This window comes from Cebus imitator, unplaced genomic scaffold (genome assembly GCF_001604975.1).
Source record: "Cebus imitator isolate Cc_AM_T3 unplaced genomic scaffold, Cebus_imitator-1.0 Scaffold384, whole genome shotgun sequence".
NCBI classification, from domain to species: domain Eukaryota; kingdom Metazoa; phylum Chordata; class Mammalia; order Primates; family Cebidae; genus Cebus; species Cebus imitator.
The window spans coordinates 1,553,259-1,574,010 of record NW_016107699.1 but is presented as its reverse complement, the minus strand read 5'-3'; the positions used below and the strand labels follow the sequence as shown (position 1 = coordinate 1,574,010).

The following is a 20,752-nucleotide window of genomic DNA, read 5'->3' as shown; positions in this document are numbered from 1 at the left end:
GTGGCCACTGGCTCCACAGCCACCCCCTCCTTCACCCCAAAAACAGCTCACACACCCAAAGTGCTGACTACCATGGCCACAGCCCCCATGTCCACTGGCCCCAGAACCACCCCCTCCTCCAGCCCAGGGACTGCACCCACCTATCCGGGGCTGATCACCACCACCACACCCACGACCACTGGCTCCAGGGCAACACTCTCCACCACCCCAGAGACTACTGGTCCTCCCACAGCACTGACCACCGTGGCCACCACTCTCATGGCCACTGGCTCCATCATCACTCCCTCCTCCACTCCAGGGACAACTCCCATCCCCCGAGTGCTGACCACCACGGCCACCACACCTGCAGCCAGCAGCACCCCAGCAACTCCCTCTTCTGCCTCAGGGACCACCTACACATCCCCAGTGCTGACCACCATAGCCACCACAGCTGTGGCCACCAGCTCCATGGCTACTCCCTCCTCCACTCCAGGGACCACCTGGATCCTCACAGAGCCAACCACTACAACCACCATGACCATATCCACGGGCTCCACAACCACCCTGTCCTCCACTTTAGGGACTGTGGTAATTCCTACCACAGCCACCACAATGGCAGCCACTGGCTCTGCAGCCACCCCCTCCTCTACCCCAGGGACTGCTGAGACCCCCAATGTGTTTCCTACCACAACCACTACTACTCCAGCCACTGGTGCCATAGTGATCCCCTCCTCCAGCCCAGGGACTGCTCAGACCCCCAAATTGTTGACCACGAGAGTGGCCACCAGCTCCATGGCCACGCCCTCCTCCATCACAGGGACCACCTGGATTTTCACAGAGCCAACCACTACAGCCACCATTATTTCTTCCATGGGCTCCACAACCACCTTGTCCTCCACTTCAGGGACCCTGGTAATTCCTACCACAGACACCATGACGGTGGCCACTGGCTCCAAAACTACTCTCTCCTCCAGCCCAGGAACTACAAGCACCATTTCAGTGCTAACCACCACAGCCACCACGAACATGGCCACCAGATCCATGGCCACCCCCTCCTCCACTGTGGGGACAGCTCACATCCCCAAAGTGCTGACCACCACAGCCACCATGCCCACAGCCACCGGCTCCACAGTGCCCAGCTCATCTGCCCTCAGGACCATCCAAACCCCCACAGTGCTCCCCAGCACTGCCTTCAGTATGACCACTGCGTCCACCTCGGCCCTCACCACCCTCATGCCCACTGGCTTCCCCAGCACCCACTTCTCAACTCCGTGCTTCTGTAGGGCATTTGGACAGCTCTTCTCACCTGGTGAGTCCATGTGGATGATGCCCCTGTGCCCTTTCCCCCGTGCCATACCAACCTGGGTCTGCCTGTCCGGGGAGACAGTTCCTCTCTCCCTGCCAGCCTCACTGTTCCCACCGGCCTCACTCACCCCACTGGCCTCACCCTGCCCCCACCGGCCTCATTCAGCCTCCGCTCTCCCCGGCCCCTCCCTGAATGACCACTCCCTCCTGCACTGACCCCTGCCTTTGCCATCCCAAGCTCTGGCTTGCCTGTCACTGGAAGTGGCTTATTTACTGTCTTGTCCCCAACAGCGGAGGTCATCTACAATAAGACCGACCGAGCTGGCTGCCAGTTCTATGCCGTGTGCAACCAGCACTGTGACATCGACCGCTTCCAGGGCCCCTGCCCCACCTCCCCACCGCCAGTGTCCTCCAGCCCACCGCCCCTGCCCTCCCCTGCCCCCGGCTGTGACAACGCTGTCCCTCCTCGGCAGGTGGGTCCCGCCCACCCTCTGCCTCCCCTGCTGTGCACACAGGGCCTGGGTTTGCTCAGGCACCGCCAGGGCCCAGTCCCTGAGGCCTGTCTCAGTGACCCTCCACCCGTGGCTCCAGTTGGAGGAGGCGCACAGGCTCTGGGGGGCCAGGCCAACACGGGGGGCCACCCTCTTCAGGCGGACTCTTGTGGCCACCTGGGGCTATGCACCACGAGGGATGGGGTGACCAGGGGATGGGCGCCGTGAGCCGGTCCCAGTGAGCACGTGCCTGTTCCCTGCCACAGGTCAATGAGTCCTGGACCCTGGAGAACTGCACCGTGGCGCAGTGCGTGGGTGACAATCGTGTTGTCCTGCTGGAGCCGAAGCCCGTGGCCAACGTCACCTGTGTGAACAAGCACTTGCCCATCAAAGTGTCGGAGCCGAGCCAGCCCTGCAACTTCCACTACGAGTGCGAGTGTGAGTGAGGGCGGCCGCAGGACTCCCCGGGGGCAGGTGGAGCGGGCCGTGCCGGTGGCCAGGCTGGAGGAGTGGGGTGCGGGGGTGCGTGGAGAGGCGCCTGGGAGACGGGTGGCATCCCTTCAGGAAACCGCCATGCGCCACACCGTCCTGGCCACAGCAGTGCACATGGTGTGCGCCATTAGTCTGCAGGCTCCGTGTCCACCGGGCTCAACACGCTGACGCCGCCCACAGGAGAGGGGCGGAGGCATTTGCTGAGCTTGTCTGCACATCCACCTGTGTGGCTTGAAAGGAAGCCTGTCCAGGGGTTTCTGAGGCCGGGAGAAGCTCAGGATGGAAGAGGGAGCCCAGAGGAGCTGTGGTCTCCTGGGTCCTCACAGCGGCTCCCATCAAAGCGGCACTGTCGCTAAGAGGTGGTGGGGTTCTCACTTCTCCCGTGTCCTTGGCCCCGGGCTGCCCTTCCAAACCTCCACAGGCCGGGGGCTTAGATGACACAAACGCACTCTCCCTCCTGGAGCTGGAAGGCTGAGATCCAGGAGGGCAGGGCCACGCTCCCTGTGGAGGATCTGGGGAGGTTCTTCCTGCCTCTCCCAGCCTGGGGGCTCCAGGCCTCCCCTGGCCATGGCTGCATCTTCTCCTCTGTCTCTCTGTGGCCTCCCGACTCTGTGTGTCTGTCTCTGTCCTGTCCCCTGCAAGGGTGCTAGCCATTGGATTTAGGGTCCACCCAGGTAGTCGCCGATGTTATCACTGTAAGATGTTTCACTTAATCACTCTGCAAAGATGCTTCCTCCCGGCAAGGCCACGTGCGGAGGTTCTGCGGTGGCCATAGATTTTGGGGGACACCATTCTACACACTGCACCCACTTTATAGATGAGGCTGCTGAGGCCGAGGGTCTTGAGGGGCTCCCAGGGCGGCAGTCGTGGTGGTGACGCTGGCTGCTGAGAAGCCCGGGGTGCGAGGGGACCGCCATGGAGCCCGCCAGCCCGTCGGTGCCTCTGTGTTCCGCAGGCGTCTGCAGCATGTGGGGGGGCTCCCACTACTCCACCTTTGACGGCACCTCTTACTCCTTCGAGGGCAACTGCACCTACGTCCTCATGAGAGAGATCCACGCGCGCCTTGGGAATTTTAGCCTCTACCTGGACAACCAGTACTGCGCAGCCTCCGCCGCCGCCAGCTGCCCCCGTGCCCTCGGCATACATTACAAGTCTATGGAGATCGTCCTCACTGTCACCATGGTGCACGGCAAGGAGGAGGGCCTGGTGAGTCCAGGCAGCCGGCAGGGCAGCCCTCCCTGTGCCCACGCTGCGTGTGGCAGTATTGGGCGTGTGCCAACCACACCCGGCCAGGCCGACTGCAGGCCGGAGGCCCAGCTGCTGCGGCCATTGCCCAGGGCCGGAGGCAGTTCCCGGGGGGCAGGGAAGGCTGTGGGGCCACCCCAGGCTGAACGCACCCTGCAGCCCAAATGCAGCCAACTGGAGACTCCAGGCCCCCGGGGAAGAGCCGGGCTTTGGGGTGGGGGTTGCATAGGCAGATCCCCAAAGGCACGCCCCACTCCCAGAGCCCACCCGGCACCGCCTCCCAGCTCACGGGCTCCCCCGGCTGCCCCCAGATCTTGTTTGACCAAATTCGGGTGAGCAGCGGCTTCAGCAAGGACGGCGTGCTTGTATCTGTGACGGGGACCACCATGCGCGTGGACATTCCCGCCCTGAGTGTGAGCGTCACCTTCAGCGGGCACGTCTTCCAGGCCCGGCTGCCCTACAGCCTCTTCCACAACAACACCGAGGGCCAGTGCGGTGAGTGAGCGCCGCCCGCCCGGCGGGTCCTGCCCCACCGGGGCTGCCCCAGGGGCTGACAGCCCAGTGGGCAAAGGGGAAGCCTGCAGACGGGAATGAACTGGGGGTTGGGGGGCAGCCTCAGAGGGGTATGAGCTGGGAGCAAAGCCTGTGGAGGGGAATGAGCCAGGGGAAGGGGCACAAAAGGCTCCCCGGATTCCAGCCCCATGGTGACGCCCTGGCCTGCCCCCAGGCACCTGCACCAACAGCCAGAGGGACGATTGCCGCAGTCAGGATGGAACCACGGCCACCAGCTGCAAGGACATGGCCAAGACGTGGCTGGTTCCCGACAGCAGAAAGGACGGCTGCTGGGCCCCAACTGGCACGCCCCCCACTGCCAGCCCCACGGCCCCAACGTCTGGCACACCCACCCCCAGCCCGTGCCCGCCGCAGCCGCTCTGTGATCTGATGCTGAGCCAGTGAGTCCTCCCCTCGGGATGGGAGGCCCCGGGGTGCCCCTGCCTGCCCTTGCTCAGTTCCCTGGGGCCTGGTGCCCTCCGCCCCATCGCTCTGCCCACAGGGTCTTTGCCGAGTGCCATGACCTGGTGCCCCCCGGCCCATTCTTCAATGCCTGCATCAGTGACGGCTGCCGGGGCCGCCCCGAGGTGCCCTGCCAGAGCCTGGAGGCCTACGCGGCGCTCTGTCGCGCACGGGGAGTGTGCAGTGACTGGCGGGGTGCAGCCGGCGGCCTGTGCGGTGAGTGGGCGCGGCCCTGAGACCCCAGACCCCTCGGCCTCTCTGAGGGGCCTGTATAGTGAGTGAGGGTCGGCCCTGAACCCCAAACCCCTCGGCCTCCCTGAAGGGCCTGTGCGGTGAGTGGGCATGGTCCTGCACCCCCAAACCCCTCGGCCTCTCTGAGGGGCCTGTGCAGTGAGAGGGGGTGGCCCTGGACCCTCCAGCCCCCTCGGCCTCTCTGACATCTCTCTGTACCCACAGATCTCACCTGCCCACCCACCAAAGTGTACAAGCCATGCGGCCCCATACAGCCTGCTTCCTGCAACTCCAGGTGAGCACAGGGATGGCTGGATCTGGGGGAGCAGGAGGCCAGGGGGCATCCTGCTGTGAGCCACAGATATCTGGGGTGCCCCTGAGCCCAGGACTCCTTGAAAAACATCCCTGGCTGCTCCCAGATGCCTTAGAGACAGAGCAGGCAGGAGGCGTGTCCCCACCCTGCCTCCCCCCATCCCCACCCCTGCCCCGCCCACCCTGAGCAAGCCCCGCACTCCACCATTCCTCTCCTTCCTGCTCCCCACTGCCCATCCTGGGGACTCACATGGATGAAGATGCTGGGAGGCCTCCTGGACCTCAGGGTCCCAGGGCCACTCTTGTCACCCCGTAGGAACCAGAGCTCACAGCTGGAGGGGCTGGCGGAGGGCTGCTTCTGCCCCGAGGACCAAATCCTCTTCAATGAACACACGGGCATCTGCGTGCAGGCCTGCCGTAAGCGCTGCCACCTGGGCCCGACCAAGCGCCTGAAGGGTGGGAGGGGCCGTCCCAGCCCCACTGTGCTCTCCCCTCTCCCCAGCTGACCCCTGTGCCACGTTCGCCCCACCAGGGGCCCACAACAGCCCCAGTGTGGCCCTGAGCCCCTGCAGAGCCCCCTCCAGCCCCCTGAATCCCCACGGGAGGCACTGTCCTTGTGCGATCCTGTCGTGGTCCCTCCCCTGAGCCCTGCCTCCCACCACCGTGGCGGAGCCTCCTGTGCACTGACAGCTGGGCTCACAGTGCCCTGGCCTGAGCTCCAGCCACAGCTGACACCCTACAAGATCTCCAGGGGCTTCCATCTCAGGGGGAAGTGGCGCCAGGCTGAGAGCACCTCCCAGAGCCAGAGGCCCCTATGCCTGCAATCTCAGCATCCTCGGTGACGCCGTGCCCTTTCCTTTCCAGCCTGCGTGGGACCGGATGGCTTTCCCAAATCTGTGAGTGGCTCCGCCCCCACCTGCCCTACCCAACCCTCCCTGGAGCCGAGGGAGGAAGAGAGCCTCCCCATCCCACAGGACAGCTGTGGGGCGCATGGTGTGGGCTTCCTGTCCCGTCACTCTGGGCCATTCGGGTGCCAGCCCAAGGGACGGGGTGGACAGACAGATGCCCAGGGTTGGCCCGTGGCTGAGTGTGGTGGGGAGGCCTGGAGCCCTGTCCAAGAACCCTCAGGAACCCCCTCGATCCCTTCCAGCCCGGGGAGCGGTGGGTCAGCAACTGCCAGGCCTGCGTGTGTGACGAGGGCTCAGTGTCAGTGCAGTGCCAGCCCCTGCCCTGTGAGGCCCAGGGCCAGCCCCCAACGTGCAGCCGCCCTGGCTTCCAGACTGTGACCAGGCCCCGGGCCGACGACCCCTGCTGCCCTGAGACGCTGTGCGGTAAGAGCCCAAGGAGCAGAGGTGCCCGGCATGGGGGTGGGGTGGATGGAGCCAGTGCCTGCCAGGGGCCTGCAGGGTGGGCACAGGAGAGCAGAGGAGAGCCACCCTGTCCTGGTCTGACCAGGTGAGACCACTCGGCAGAGACTGCCTCCAGGCACTTCATTGTCCTCCTAAAGATGAGGCGGGTGTCCTCTGGCCTGCCCAGGAGTGGCCTGGGACGTGGGGAGCAGTGGGGAGGTGGTCAAGCAAGGGGCCTGGAGGGAGCCCCCAAGGGCCGTGGGAGAAGTCAGGTCTCCGGGGAGGAGCCCGCCCGGGGCTTACTCTGGGAACGATGGGTCGTGAGGAGCGAGCAGCCCCTTACTGTGCCCTGTTCTCCCGCAGTATGCAACATGACCACCTGTCCCCAGAGCCCGCCCGTGTGCCCGCCAGACCAGGAGCCCTACCGCACCCAGGAGGAGGGCGACTGCTGTCCCACCTTCCGCTGCAGTGAGCGGGGCAGGGGCGGGAGAGGGATGGGCTCCTGGGTGGCCACGCGTCTGGGGTTGGGAGATGCAGGAGGGCGGGCAGGGGGGGACGAGCTCCTGGGTGGCCATGCGTCCGGCAGCGGGGGGCGCAGGAGGGCGAGGGCACGGAGCACAGGCTTAGCTCCCTTTCCTTCCAGGACCTCAGCTCTGTACTTACAATGGCACCTTCTACGGGGTAAGGGCACAGCAGCGAGCAGGGGTGGCCCTGCACCCAGACATCTGTGTGGGATGCCCGGGGCCCTCTGAACCCCACTGCTTGTCATGACACTCCTGCCATGAGGGCAGATCCATACAGGGGCCCTGGGCAGGACAAGGCCGGGACACACCTGGGACTCGGAGACCCCTTACGTCTTCAGCCGTGAGCTCCACAGCTGCTGCCTCTGAGAGGTTACTCAGGGCCTCCCAGCAAGGACCTAGGGGCAGGACACACCTGCCTGGGGTCCCTGCCCACCCAGATTCCCTGCCTGTCCAGATTCCCTGCCCTCCTGGATTCCTTGCCCACCAGGGGTGCATCCATTTGAAGGTGCTCCATTTGAGGGGTGCTCCATTTGAGGGGTGCATCCATTTGAGGATACTCCATTTGAGGGGTGCTCCATTTGAGGGTGCTCTATTTGGGGAAGAGACAACTTCCTGTGGGTCACAACTAGTCATGGGGAGGGGTCCTGGCCCTGTTGCCCTCTAGTGCCCTCAGTGCCACCCTCCCACCCACTGCAGGTTGGTACAACCTTCCCAGGGACTCTTCCCTGCCACACGTGCACCTGCCTCTCTGGGGACACCCAGGATCCAACAGTGCAGTGTCAGGAGGATGCCTGCAACAATGCCACCTGCCCCCAGGTGAGCCCCCAGGCACCTGCCCTTAGGTGAACCCCCGAGGCACCCACCCCCAGGTGAGCCCCTGAGGCACCCACCCCCAGGTGAACCCCAAGGCACCCACCCCCAGGTGAGCCCCCGAGGCACTCACCCCCAGGTGAACTCCCAGACACCCAACTCCATGTGAGCCCCCAAGACACTGCCCCCAGGTGAACCCTGAGGCACCTGCCCCCAGGTGAGCCCCCAGCTGCTGGGCAGGCCCAGCCCCGAGTCATGCTGACCTGCCTCCCTGGGGTTCTCTAGCTCAGCCTTTGCTGAGGTCATGTTTGTTCCCAAAGGGAGGGCATGAAGTAGGGTGACTAAGGGACCTGAGGGTGGGACAGGCCTGCAGGCTGCTGGGGACAGGGGCTAGCATCAGGTCCCAGGAAGAAAGAAGTAGGCAAAGAAAGGTGCTGGAAACGGGTGAGGCTGAGCCGGATAACTGGGTGGGGGCAGCTTCTGTGGGTGTAGGTCCAAGCAGGGACAGGGATAACGGCCACCAGACCACTGGGGTGTTGATGGCAGGGCAGGCTGGGCCGGGACGGGCACTGGAGGAGAGGAGCACAGCCTGACACCCTCCTGTCCCACAGGGCTTTGAGTACAAGAGCGTGGCCGGGCAGTGCTGCAGGGAGTGCGTGCAGACAGCCTGCCTCACGCCTGATGGCCGGCCCGTCCAGGTAAGAGCGGAGGCGCGGGGGCAGGTCTCAGCTCCACTCCCTCCGCAGACCTTCATCCTCCATGGGGCTCGGTGCACGAGAGTCCCTACTCAGCTTCCACCCTCTGCCTTGCACTTCAGCTGAACGAAACCTGGGTCAACAGCCCCGTGGACAACTGCACCGTGTACCGCTGTGAGGTCGCGGGCGGACTCCATTTGCTGACCCCACAGCCTGCATCCTGCCCAGATGTGTCCAGCTGCAGGGTGTGTGCTGGAGGCCCCGCCCCTTCCTGGGAGGCCCTGTCCATCAGGAAGCCCCACCCAGCAGGGAGGCTCCACTCTTTCCCCAGAGGCCCTGCCTCTGCCTGGGAGGCCCCACCCCTGTCTGGGTGCCCCTGGGAGGCTTCCCCCCACCCTAGGAGGCCACACCCACCAGGGAATCCCCCAGGCACCTGCCCCCAGGTGAGCCCCCCCAGATACCCACCCCCAGGTGAGCCCTGAGGCACCTGCCCCCAGGTGAGCCCCGAGGCACCCGCCCCCAAGTGAGTCCCCAGGCACCCCACAGCCCTGGCCCTGTCTTTGGCCCCACAGGGGAGCCTCAGGAAGACCGGCTGCTGCTACTCCTGTGAGGAGGGTAAGTGGAGGTCGCCTTCCCACACCCGCCCTCTGGCTTCATCCCGTGCCCTTCCGTTCCCACCCAGACGGCAGCACTGGGCAGCAGTGGGATCTCAGCCTCCAGGCTCCAGTCTTGGTCCAGGAGGGCCGTGGGAGGGGCGGTCCCATGGGGAGGGTCCACCCACCAGGTCCTCAGAGCAGAGTCCACGGGGGCCTTGCATCCGCCTTTCCTCTCCCAGACTCCTGTCAAGTCCGCGTCAACACAACCGTCCTGCGGCACCAGGACTGCGAGACCCAGGCCGCGGTCAACATCACCTTCTGTGAGGGCTCCTGCCCCGGAGTGTCCAAGTGAGTGGGCTCCTGGCCCTGTGCCAACAGCACATGCGTGCGGTGGGTCCGTCTGGGCCCGTCTGCTGGCCAGCATCCCGCTCTGGGTCAGGAGGGCTTACAACAGCTCCAGGAAGGAGGAAAGTGGCTCCCCAGCAGGGCCCCCCTTCTCCACATCCATCGGCAGAAAGACTGGGGCCACTCTCCCGGCCAGGCCAGGGCCCTGCTGAGCTGAGCCACAAGGCCCAGAGCTCCCGGCCGCAAACTCAGGTCCGGGGTATCCCCTAGGGAGAGTGGGCGGAAACAGAGCCTTCCATGGAGCCCGCACGGCTTGCCACAGAGGCCAGCTGTCAGCAGGAGGGGCCAGGAGGGTTGACCCTTGGCTAGAAGAGGCAGGAGGAAGGGTCAAGGGCTGCTCAGGGTCAGCAGGACTGGAGGAGCTGGTTCAGACCGGGGAAGGGCCACAGAAGACAGAACCTGGGCCAAGGGACCCAGGGAGCCCAGAACCACCCCATCCTGGGAAGGTGAAGCTCCATGTGCCCACAGAGCAGGCCACTGTGGACAGAGGGGTGGCCGTCTGGCCCAGGACCCCAGAGGCCCACGTGTCACCGCAGCTGGGCAGAGAAATGGTGGGGCCCAGGTGGCTGGTCTGAGGGCCACCCTGCATCCACAGGTACTCAGCGGAGGCCCAGGCCATGCGGCACCAGTGCACCTGCTGCCAGGAGACGCGGGTCCACGAGGAGACCGTGCCCTTGCGCTGTCCTGATGGCTCAGCCGTCCTGCACACATACATCCACGTGGATGAGTGTGGCTGCACGCCCTTCTGTGTCTCTGAGCCCGTGGCTCCCACACACACACCCAGATTCCCGGTCTAGGAGGCCACTGCCATCTGATGATGTTCTGCCTCGACCCCATGCCCTGTCCATCTGGAGCCAGAATGCACATCGCCCAACAACGACCACCTTGGGCCAGCTCCACGGAACCCCCCGGCCTCTGGCACCCTGTGCCTCCATGCTCCTGCTGCCTGCCCCAGGGGTAGAACCGACCCCTGGAAGGGTGAGGAGCCAGCAGGATGCCTTTCAGGAAAGCGCCACTCAGGAGTCCTGCCCTGGTAGAGCCTGTGGCCCGTCTTGGCCTTGCCCCTCCCTGAGGTCACTGGGACACCCTGGAACAAACTAGGCACGTGCAGGCCTGTGTGTTCCCGCCATGCCCAGAGCCACGGCCAGAACCACGGCCAGAGCCCCCGTGCAGCACGGATCCCAGCTGGCCGTGTCCAGCCGCTGGGGCACAGACAGCCTGGTCCAGGCAAGGCTGGTTGCTGCTGGGAAGCTGCGCCAGGCGATGTGTCCGCCTGTCCGTGCCTGCTGCAGGGTACCTCGGGGCTGAGGCCACAATGGCCAGGTCAGAAGGGTCAGCATCCCAAAGCCCCCTCTGCCCAGCTCAGCCCAGTTCTGCAAATAAACCCTGAGCATCGCCTACATTTCCTGTCCCAGTGTCTTTTCTTGCCTACCGTCTCTCCCAGGCTGTCCAGGTCTTCTGAGGGCTGACTGCCTAGGCCCTGCCGGCTGGAAGACACATCCAGGGGATGGTACAGAACCCCCATCAGCCGCTGAGGGGCCAGGAAGTCTCTGGGAGGACCAGGCGGGGTGAGGGACAAGAAGCCAGATGGCCATCCATGTCCTCCTGAGAGCACCCTGGGAGCCAGTCTTGGGTTGTGGGAGGGCTGGCCAGAAGACAGGGCACAGGGGGCCGCCAGGACCCAGAGGTCACCCCGGCAGTGATTTCCAGCATGGGGGATTGTGTGAGGAAACCACTCGTACAGGAAGACAGAGGCAGTCAGTGGGGCAAACAAGCAATCAGGCCCTGTCAGCAGGGACGCAGCCGCCACCCAGGGCAGGTGACCAGAACTGGGCACGATGCTCCCAGGCTGGTGCTGGGCCCTGCGGAGCCACCTTTCACCCCGTCTCGTGTGGACCCCCTGGGATGCTTTCCTCTGGGGCTTGCTCACCTCCTGTCTCACCTCCCCATGTGGCAAGGCTTCCTGCCCTTCCTTTCTGTTGCTCTGTCCAGAGCACAGAGCACCCCGTGCAGACAGCAGGGGACTGGGGAGCCTGTTGGATGGGCAGCATTGACAGCTGGGGCTGCAGGTGTGGGCAGGGAAGACAGTGAAGGTGGTATCAGCCAGGACCTGGGCACAGCAGGATGCAGGGGGCTTTGGGCACAAAACCACCTCCTACTGGGCAGGGGGTGGGCACGGGCAGACCGTGGTCTGGGGAGATGAGGGCAATGCCCGCACCTTGCCATGGACCTACTGGGCAGGGGGTGGGCACGGGCAGACCGTGGTCTGGGGAAACAAGGGCAATGCCCACACCTTGCCATGGAAGCCTCTGGTGTGGGTGCAGAGCAGGACCTTCCCCACACCGGGAACTGCCTCTGCCCTCTGCCCTCGGGTGGGTTCTGCCCTGCCCAGGAAGTGACACCATCATTATAGCAGTGTGGGAACGGACACATACAAAGGCTTTGCCCCTCCCCTCCACAGTGTGGCAGGTGTAGCCTCTCAGCACCTCCCAAATCCCATTTACAGAGCGAGGCCCCTGCCAGCACTCCAGCCTCTCCTCCCCTCCTTGCCGAGGCCCAGCAGGACAGGCCACCCCAGGACTGGGCTGGAGACAGTCAGGGGGCTGGCAAGGTTGCAGGTGGGCTCCGGGGGGCGGTGGGTTAGGATGGTCACCACTGGGGTCAGCTTCTACAGGTTTTACTGTGTCTCTGAGGCTGATTCCCTGGAGGCCACGCCAGGTCACTGCCCAACTGGGCCTGCATTCAGCCACATGTAAATGGTGTTTCCTGAACCTCAGTCATTTTCGTGGCGCAGTGGTTTCTTAGACCCATTTACATCGGTGTGTGGGTACAAGCACCCGTCTCAGAGGCCTGGGCTATGCCGTCTGTGCCCCACCATCTCATTCAATCCTGACAAGGACGCTGTGTGATGTCTGCGATCGCGTCTCCCACCCCACGGACGGGAACACTGAGGCACAGAGTGATGAAAAGGTGCGCTTCTGTCGGGAGAAAGCTGGGCTCACACCCACAGCCCACATGGAGTCCACACTCAAAACCACAGAGCTCTGCTGATGACCCGGAGCAAGGAACTATAAAAAAAGACACAGTGAATGCAAACCAATGTTACTCAGGCTTTAAGGACGTTGTAAAGCAGGTTTCTGGTTTCCAGATGGAAAAGTGGGCATGTCTCCCCCACAGACACAAAAACCATGGCAATGATAGAAACTTTAAAATAGCAGCAATTGAAAACAAGAAAGTAGCTGGGCGCGGTGGCTCACACCTGTAATCCCAGCACTTTGGGAGGTCCAGGTGGGTGGATCACCTGAGGTCAGGAGTTTGAGACCAGCCTGGCCAACATGGTGAAACCTCGCCTCTACCAAAAATACAAAAAATTAGCCAGGCATGGTGGCGGATGCCCATAATCCCAGTTACTTGGGAGGCTGAGGCAGGAGAATTGCTTGAATTTGGGAGGTGGAGGTTGCAGTGAGCCAAAATCACACCACTGCACTCCAGCTTGGGCAACAGAGCAAGACTGTCTTAAAAAAAAAAAAAGAGAAAGAAAAGAAAAAAAAGAAAACGAAAGTAAATCATAAATCATCTGCAAGGCAAGAAGATATCCTGAAAAGGAGGGATTTGGGAAGTGCTGGGAGGCCACACTCGGCCACACTGTGTGTGTGTTGGGGGTGGGGGCAAGGCCTTTTGTATGAGTCCGTTCTCACACTGCTATAAAGAAATATCTGAGACTGGGTAATTTATAAAGAAAAAGGTTTAACTGACTCACAGCTCTGCCTGGCTGAGGAGGCCTCAGGAAACTCACAGTCATGGTAGAGGGCAAAGCAGAAGCAGGCACCTTCTTGACAAGGTGGCAGGAGACTGAGACCCAGCAGGGGAGATGCCAGGTGCTTATTAAACCATCAGATCTCGTGAGGACTCACTCACTATCATGAGAACAGCATGGGGGATACCACCCCATGATCCAATCACCTCCCACAGTGTCCCTCCCATGACATCTGGGGAATATGGGGATGTATTAGTCTATTTCCACACTGCTGATAAAGACATAACCAAGAATGGGAAGAAAAAGAGGTTTAATTGGACTTACAGTTCCACATGGCTGGGGAGGCTTCAGAATCATGGTGGGAGGTGAAAGGCACATCTTACATGGTGGCAGTAAGAAAAAACGAGGAGGAAGCAAAAAGTGGAAACCCTGATACAGCCATCAGATCTCATGAGACTTATTCACTATTACAAGAATAGCATCTGAAGGACTGGCCCTCAGGGTTCAATTACCTCTGCCTCAATGCCCACATGTGGGAATTCTGGGAGATACAATTCAAGGTGAAATTTTGGTGAGGACACAGCCAAACCATATCATTCTGCCCCTTGCCCCGCCAAACCTCATGTCCTCACATTTCAAAACCAATCATGCTTTTGCAGCAGTCCCCCAAAGTCTTAACTTATTTCAGCATTAACCCAAAGCCCACAGCTCAACATCTCATCTGAGACAAGGCAAGTCCCTTCCATGAGCCTGTAAAATCAAAAGCAAGTTAGTTACTTGCTAGATACAATAGCAGTACATGTATTTGGTAAATACAGCTGTTCCAAATGGGAGAAACTGGCCCAAACCAAGTGGTTACAGGGCCCATGCAAGCCTGAAATCCAGTGGGGCAGTCAAATTTTAAAGCTCCAAAATGATCTCCTTTGACTCCAGGTTTCACATCCAGTTCATGTGGATGCAAGAGGTGGGCTGCCATGGTGTTGGGCAGCTCTGTCCCTGTGGCTTTGCAGGGTACAGCCTCCCTCCCGGCTGCTTTGAGCATCTGTGACTTTTCCAGGTGCACAGTGCAAGCTGTCAGTGGATCTACTATTCTAGGGTCTGGAGGATAGTGGCCCTCTTCTCACAGCTCCACTAGGTGGTGTCCCAGTAGGGACTCTATGTGAGGGCTCTGACCCCAAATTTCCCCTCTGCACTGACCTAGCAGAGATTTTCCATGAGGGCCCCACCGCTGCAGCAAACTTCTGCCTGGACATTCGGGTGTTCCGTACATGTTCTGAAATTGAGGTGGAGGCTCCCAAACCTCAATTCTTGACTTCTCTGCACCCACAAGCTCAACACCACATGGAAGCTGGCAAGGCTTGGAGCCTCCACCGTCTGAAGCCACAGCCTGAGCTCTACATTGGTCCCTTTTAGCCACGGCTGGAGCAGCTGGGATGCAAGGCACCAAATCCCTAGGCTGCACACTGCATGCAGACCCTGGACCTGGCCCACGAAACCACTTTTTCCTCCTGGGCCTCCAGGTCTGTGATGGGAGGAGCTGCCGTGAAGTTCTCTGACATGGCCTGGAGACATTTTCCCCATGGTCTTGGGGATTAACACCAGGCTCCTTGCTACTTAAGCAAATTTCTGTGGTCGGCTTAAATTTCTCCTCAAAAAATTGTTTTGTTTTGTGTTTTTCTACTGCATTGTAAGGCTGAAAATTTTCTGAACTTTTATGCTGTTTCCCTTTTTTAAATTTTTTGGTTTTTTTTTTTTTGAGATGGAGTCTCGCTCTGTCATTCAGGCTGGAGTGCGGTGGCACAATCTCAGCTCAATGCAACCTCTGTCTCCTGGGTTCAAGCAATTCTCCTGCCTCCACCTCCTGAGCTGGCATTACAGGTGCGCATCACCATGCCTGGCTAATTTTTGTATTTTTAGTAGAGACGGGTTTCACCATGTTGGCCAGACTGCTCTAAAACTCCTGACCTCAGGTGATCCACCCACCTCAGCCTCCCAAAGTGCTGGGATTACAGGCATGAGCCACTGTGCCCAGCCTGTTTCCCTTTTAAAATGGAATGCTTAACAGCATCCAAGTCACCTCTTGAGTGCTTTGCTGCTTAAAAATTTCTTCTGCCAAATACCCTAAATCATCTCTCTCAAGTTCAAAATTCCACAAATCTCTAGGGCAGGGCAAAGTGCCACCAATGTCTTTGCTAAAACATAACAAGAGCCGCTTTTGCTCTAGTTCCCAACAAGTTCCTCATCTCCATCTGAGACCAACTCAGCCTGGACCTTATTGTTCATATCACTATCGGCATTTTTGTCAAAGCCATTCAAAAAGTCTCTAGAAGTCTCCAAACTTTTCCACATTTTCCTTTCTTGTTCTGAGCCCTCCAAACTGTCCCAATCTCTGCCCGTTACCCAGTTCCAAAGTCACTTCCACATTTTCAGGGATCTTTTCAGCAATGCCCCATTCTTGGTCCCAACTTAATGTATTAGTCCATTTTCACACTGCTGATAAAGACGTATCCAAGACAGGGAAGAAAAAAGGGTTTAACTGGACTTACAGTTCCACATGGCTGGGGAGGCCTCAGAATCATGGCAGGAGGCAAAAGGCAATCATGGCAGCAGCAAGAGGAAACGAAGAAGAGGCAAAAGCAGAAACCCCTGATAAACACATCAGATCTCATGGGACTTACTCACTATCACAAGAATAGCATGGGAAAGATTGGCCCCCATGATTCAATTACCCACCCCACCCCACCCCACACTGACTACATTAATTTGGGTTCCTCCCACAACACGTGGGAATTCTGGGAGATACAATTCAAATTGAGATTGGTGGCGGGGGGGTGGAACACAGAGCCTGACTACAATACCTTTCCTTATAGAAAATGGGCATTCAGTCTGAAACCACCAAGCAGCTCAGAGATGCCAACATCCTGAAAGAAAGCAAAAACATCGGTAGAGAAAGACAAAGGCCATGTGCTCAAGCTATCAGGTTTAATAGGATGATTTTTTTTTTTTTTTTTTTTTTTAAGATTCGAGGACGTGTAGAACAGATCCAGAAATCTCAACGCTTTTTCTAGTGAGCCCCAAAAGGAAAGACTAGAGAGTGTGGAAGAGAGGTTATATTTTCATTAGACTCAAAGCTTCCAGTGAGTGCCAAGATAGAGAGAAAAAAAAATACACCCAAGAAAAAGAGAAAACCTCAAAGCTACCAGAAAGACAAGGCAGTTTCCCTACAAAGTAATGAGAACCAAACAGGTATCTTGTTTCTCATTAGTAATACTGGATGAAGCAGGATGGCGCCATGATATTTTTCAAGACACTGAGGGAAGGTAACTCAACGTAGAATTCTACACCCAACTAGACTGTCATTTAAGAATGGCAAGGACATTTCTGACATACAGGGACTGAGAGGGTCATCTCCCATAGATCCTCTGTGAATGAGCCACTAACAGAGGTGAGCAGTGGCCAAATGCAGTCACACACATGCAATAATGGTGAGCAAAGAAATCAGTGACACGCCCTGTTTTTGTTTTGTTTTGTTTTGTTTTGAGACAGAGTCTCACTGTGTTGTACAGGCTGGAGTGCAGTGGCATGATCTCGGCTCACTGCAACCTCCGCCTTCCAGATGCAAGCAATTCTCTTGCCTCAGCCTCCTGAGTAGCTGGGCACTTGGCCTACATGCCCCGTTATATCCAAATAAGAAACACACCTAACAGAAATCCACAGGTCACAATACAGAAGTTGTTAACTTTAACAACTCAGTCCTTCATGGTTAGTGTCTCCTGGCCTTATTTAAGAAAAGCCTTCTTTGCCCCGGGATCAGGAATATCGTCTTCTGAGTTATTTCCTAAAAGCTTGGCAATTTTGCCTTCTGCCTTTAAATTTTGAATCCACCCAGAATTGGGGTACGAAAGTGGCACGAAGTAGGGCTCTGACTCCCTTTTATTTCATTGGTCTTGACGCTTGGCCAACATCATGTACTATAAGGCCCATCTGTTCCCACCCTGTCATCTCTGCAGGCTCTGTGTTGTTCTCTGGACTTGTCTTACTGTAGACAATAGTCTCTATAGTTCTGATATCTGACATATCTTTTTTTTTTGGAGACAGAATCTTGCTCTGTTACCCAGGCTGGAGTGCAGTGGTGTGATCTTCGCTCACTGTGACCTCTGGTTTCCAGGTTCAAGCGATTTTCCTGCCTCAGCCTCTTGAGTAACTGAGATTACAGATACGTGCCACCAGACTCAGCTAATTTTCTATTTTTTAGTAGAGACAGGGTTTTACCACATTGGTCAGTCTGGTCTCAAACTCCTGAACTCAAGTGATCTGTCCACCTTGGCCTCCCAATGTGCTGGGATTACAGGTGTGAGCCACTGTGCCCAGCCTTGATATCTGTTTGAGCAATCTTTCACACTTTGTGCTTCTTTTACAAAAATGTCTTGACTTCTAGCTATTTAGAATTAAGCTATCAAGCTTCACAAAAAACCAATAGAACAAAACAGGGCTTGCTGAGACTTTGAGTGGGATTATACTGACTACATTAACTTGGGAGAAGCTGACACCTTGACATACTGACTATGTCAATCCATGAACATTGTACATCTGCTCCTGTATTCTGATGCCTCCACTCTCCATCCCCACAAGACCACTTGGTCTGAAGCCTAAGTTGGCTGCAATCACCTCTTTGGGTTCCCCTTTTCCTTTGTCATCTTTTCAAAACCTCCAGGGAGAAATTAAAAACATATGGTATCTATCATTTGGGGCTGTTTTCAGTGGGATGGGGCTCAATAAAACCATCTTGCTGCATTCCTGGGGAGAGATGTCCCCTCTCAAGAGAGGTTACAGGCCTCAGAGGTACAGCAGTGCCTATCAGTTCTGCCCACGCACACCCTGGAAGGGGCCAGCTGTGCTGTGGCCACATGAAGGGGCTCTGGAGGCTCCTGTGAAGGGCAGCCAAAGCTGCTGTAAACTCACCCCTTGGGGCTGTGCATCTGCTCCAGCAAGATCTGCACCACACGGACACCCCTTGGCTCCTCATGACCTCTGGCCAAAGCTCTCCTGGGAGAGGCCCCGGGACTCGGCCAGCGCCGGTTGACATGCCCAGGGCCTGTGGTCCCCACTGAAAGGGCTAAGGCTCTGCGAGCGGAGGAAGGCTGAGTCCTGCTCACATGCCCCGTGGAGTCTGTGCCTGAACACACTCTCCTTGAGCTCACTCTCTCAGCTGGGACCAGCTGCCTGCCCCCACTCCTATTCCTCTCCACAGTCAAGGAGAACATGGGTCCAAAAGCCCCACAGTGTCATGAGGAAGAGCTTAACGATGAGGTGTCTGTGCTGAAGGCCAGCCTGCCGTGGTGGGTCCTCACCCAGCCCTATGCCCTGGCCTCTGGACCGAGTCTCAGCTCCCCAAACGCTTCCTCCTCCCATGCCCCAGCCCTGGATATGGAATCCAGCTGGGGCCTTGCTGTCCTTCCCTCCGGAACCCTAGTCTTGGGCCTTGGGAGTTCCTGGCCCACCAGGGGGGACACTGGGCCGTCACGTGCCCGGCCTGGTGGGCCACCTGCATTCTGTAAGGATTCCCCCAGCCCTGCTGACGCCTGGACACAGCCATTAGGGTGAACCCATCTCCACTGCCAGGCTCACCAGATGGAAGGGGCTTGGTCTGGGTTAGGGGCCAAGAGGCAGGAGAAAGCTCAGAGGTTGTCACCACTCACCCTGGGTGGGTCATCGCCTGTCCCAGAACTCAGGGGCTGGCCTTCTGGCCCGGGATCTCTGCACTTAGCACCGTGCCAAACTCTGTCCTACAAGGGGGGCTGCGGTGTTTGAGGGAAGTGAGCAGCTCTGTGGTCAGAGCTTCCCTCCAATTCTGGGTGTCCCTGGGGGCCTCCTCCTCATTCCCCCCACCCCCGGCATCTGCTCCCTAGCTGAATGGAGGCCATGGAGGCTCTGAGAACCCTTCCAGCCTCTTCCTGGGCCCAGGGCAGGCACCAAGGGAGGCAGAGGGAGCCGGCCTGGGGTGGGGCCAGGGGTGGTGTGTGCTGAGTCAGCAAAGGCCAAGTCTCATCCACTCCACAGGCCAGCATGGCCTCGGGGAGGGCCCTGGGGAAGCCTCCGGTCCCCTGAGAGGCAGATCCCGCTGTGGCCCCACTGCTCAGCCTGCCGTTCACCCCGACATCTGCAGAAGTCCAGGAACTATAAGGGAAAAAGATTAACATGATCGCATTAAAAAATAAAATGTTACGTGAGACAAAATCACTAGCAACATGAAGAAACAAATGATAAAGCAGGGAAGGCTGTGCAGCGTTTCGCAGTTACCGTCTGCGAGTGAAAGAGCCTTTAACGCAGAAAGAAGGAGGCCGCAGTCCCAGGGGAAACAGGTGGAGACGCAAACGCCCCCGGGCACCCGGCTGTGTGCGATCTTGCTCCTAAAAAGAGAGATGTTAACGGCAGCTGCCGGACACAGGGAGGGTGGTGAGGACAGCCCGGCCCAGGGGGATGGTGACCGGGAAGGGAGACGGAAGGGGAAGGGGTACCGGGAAGGGGAGGCAGGGTACCCAGAAGGGGAAGGGGTACCGGGAAGGGAAACGGGGTACCGGGAAGGGGGGCGGGGATACCGGGAAGGGGGTGGGGTACCTAGAAGGGGGTCAGTGTACCCGGAAGCGGGGCGGGGTACAGGTAGGGGAGGCGAGTGTGTCTTTGCTCAGGATTTCCACGCCAGGGATCTTTTCCGCAGAAGGACCAAGGCCATCAGCCATACTGAGAGTGACCAAGACGTCCATGGGAAGGGTCACACCACGGGCCAGGCTGCGGCAGAAAGGAAGGGTCCCTGTGTCGGCATGGAGGGATCTCCACTTTTCCGTGCACAGATGTGTGGTTTACCTGCATCAAATACACACCACACCAAGGAAGGCCACGCCAAGGAAGGCCACACCAAGGAAGGCCACGCCAAGGAAGGCCACGCCAAGGAAGGCCATGCAAAGAGGAAACACTCGGCCACAGGGAGGAGAGCAGACGGGGACGGCGCACAGGCGAGGACAGTGTGGTCTCCGTGAATTCAGCTTGTGTTTTGACTCTGGACCATAAATAATTTTATGTAACATGGAACAAAATCCCAGTGCTTTGCCTTTTTAAAAAATTTTAGACAGGGTCTCACTCTGTTGCCCAGGCTGGAGGGCAGTGGCACGATCTCGGCTCACTGCAATGTCCGCCTCAGCCTCCCAAGTAGCTGAGGTTACAGGTGTGTGCTACTATGCCCAGATAATTTTTGTATTTTTAGTAGCGATGGGGTTCACCATGTTGGCCAGGGTGGTCTCGAACTCCTGACCTCATCTGATCCGCCCACCTCAGCCTCTCAAAGTGCTGGGATTCCTGGCAGGAGCCATCACAGCCAGCGCGTTTTGCTCTTTTAATGGTAAGTGCATGTTGGGTGGTTGTGAGTGCTGGATCTCTGCGCAGCCTGGATGGACATGGCCCTTCAGAAAGAACCACATGAATGACTTGGTCCCTGGAGGGTGCCTGGACCACACCAGTGCACATCAAACCCAAAGCCCGTGGCGGGTGAG

At 58.9% G+C, this 20,752-nt stretch overlaps 1 protein-coding gene across 1 annotated transcript in view; it reads left to right on the top strand.

Annotated features, from left to right (window-relative positions):
• MUC5B (mucin 5B, oligomeric mucus/gel-forming) overlaps positions 1-10,850 on the top strand; it is a 32,503-nt gene extending 21,653 nt beyond the window's left edge. Inside the window, 19 exon segments of the mRNA XM_037731152.1 lie at positions 105-1,288; positions 1,576-1,757; positions 2,042-2,213; positions 3,223-3,473; positions 3,824-4,007; positions 4,240-4,465; positions 4,567-4,742; positions 4,983-5,052; positions 5,386-5,486; positions 5,934-5,965; positions 6,220-6,400; positions 6,782-6,886; positions 7,062-7,099; positions 7,639-7,758; positions 8,364-8,450; positions 8,570-8,692; positions 9,020-9,062; positions 9,283-9,391; positions 10,044-10,850. Coding sequence (XP_037587080.1) covers positions 105-1,288; positions 1,576-1,757; positions 2,042-2,213; positions 3,223-3,473; positions 3,824-4,007; positions 4,240-4,465; positions 4,567-4,742; positions 4,983-5,052; positions 5,386-5,486; positions 5,934-5,965; positions 6,220-6,400; positions 6,782-6,886; positions 7,062-7,099; positions 7,639-7,758; positions 8,364-8,450; positions 8,570-8,692; positions 9,020-9,062; positions 9,283-9,391; positions 10,044-10,263 — 3,604 coding nt within the window. The 3' untranslated portion in view covers positions 10,264-10,850.
• The last annotated feature ends 9,902 nt before the right edge of the window (positions 10,851-20,752 follow it).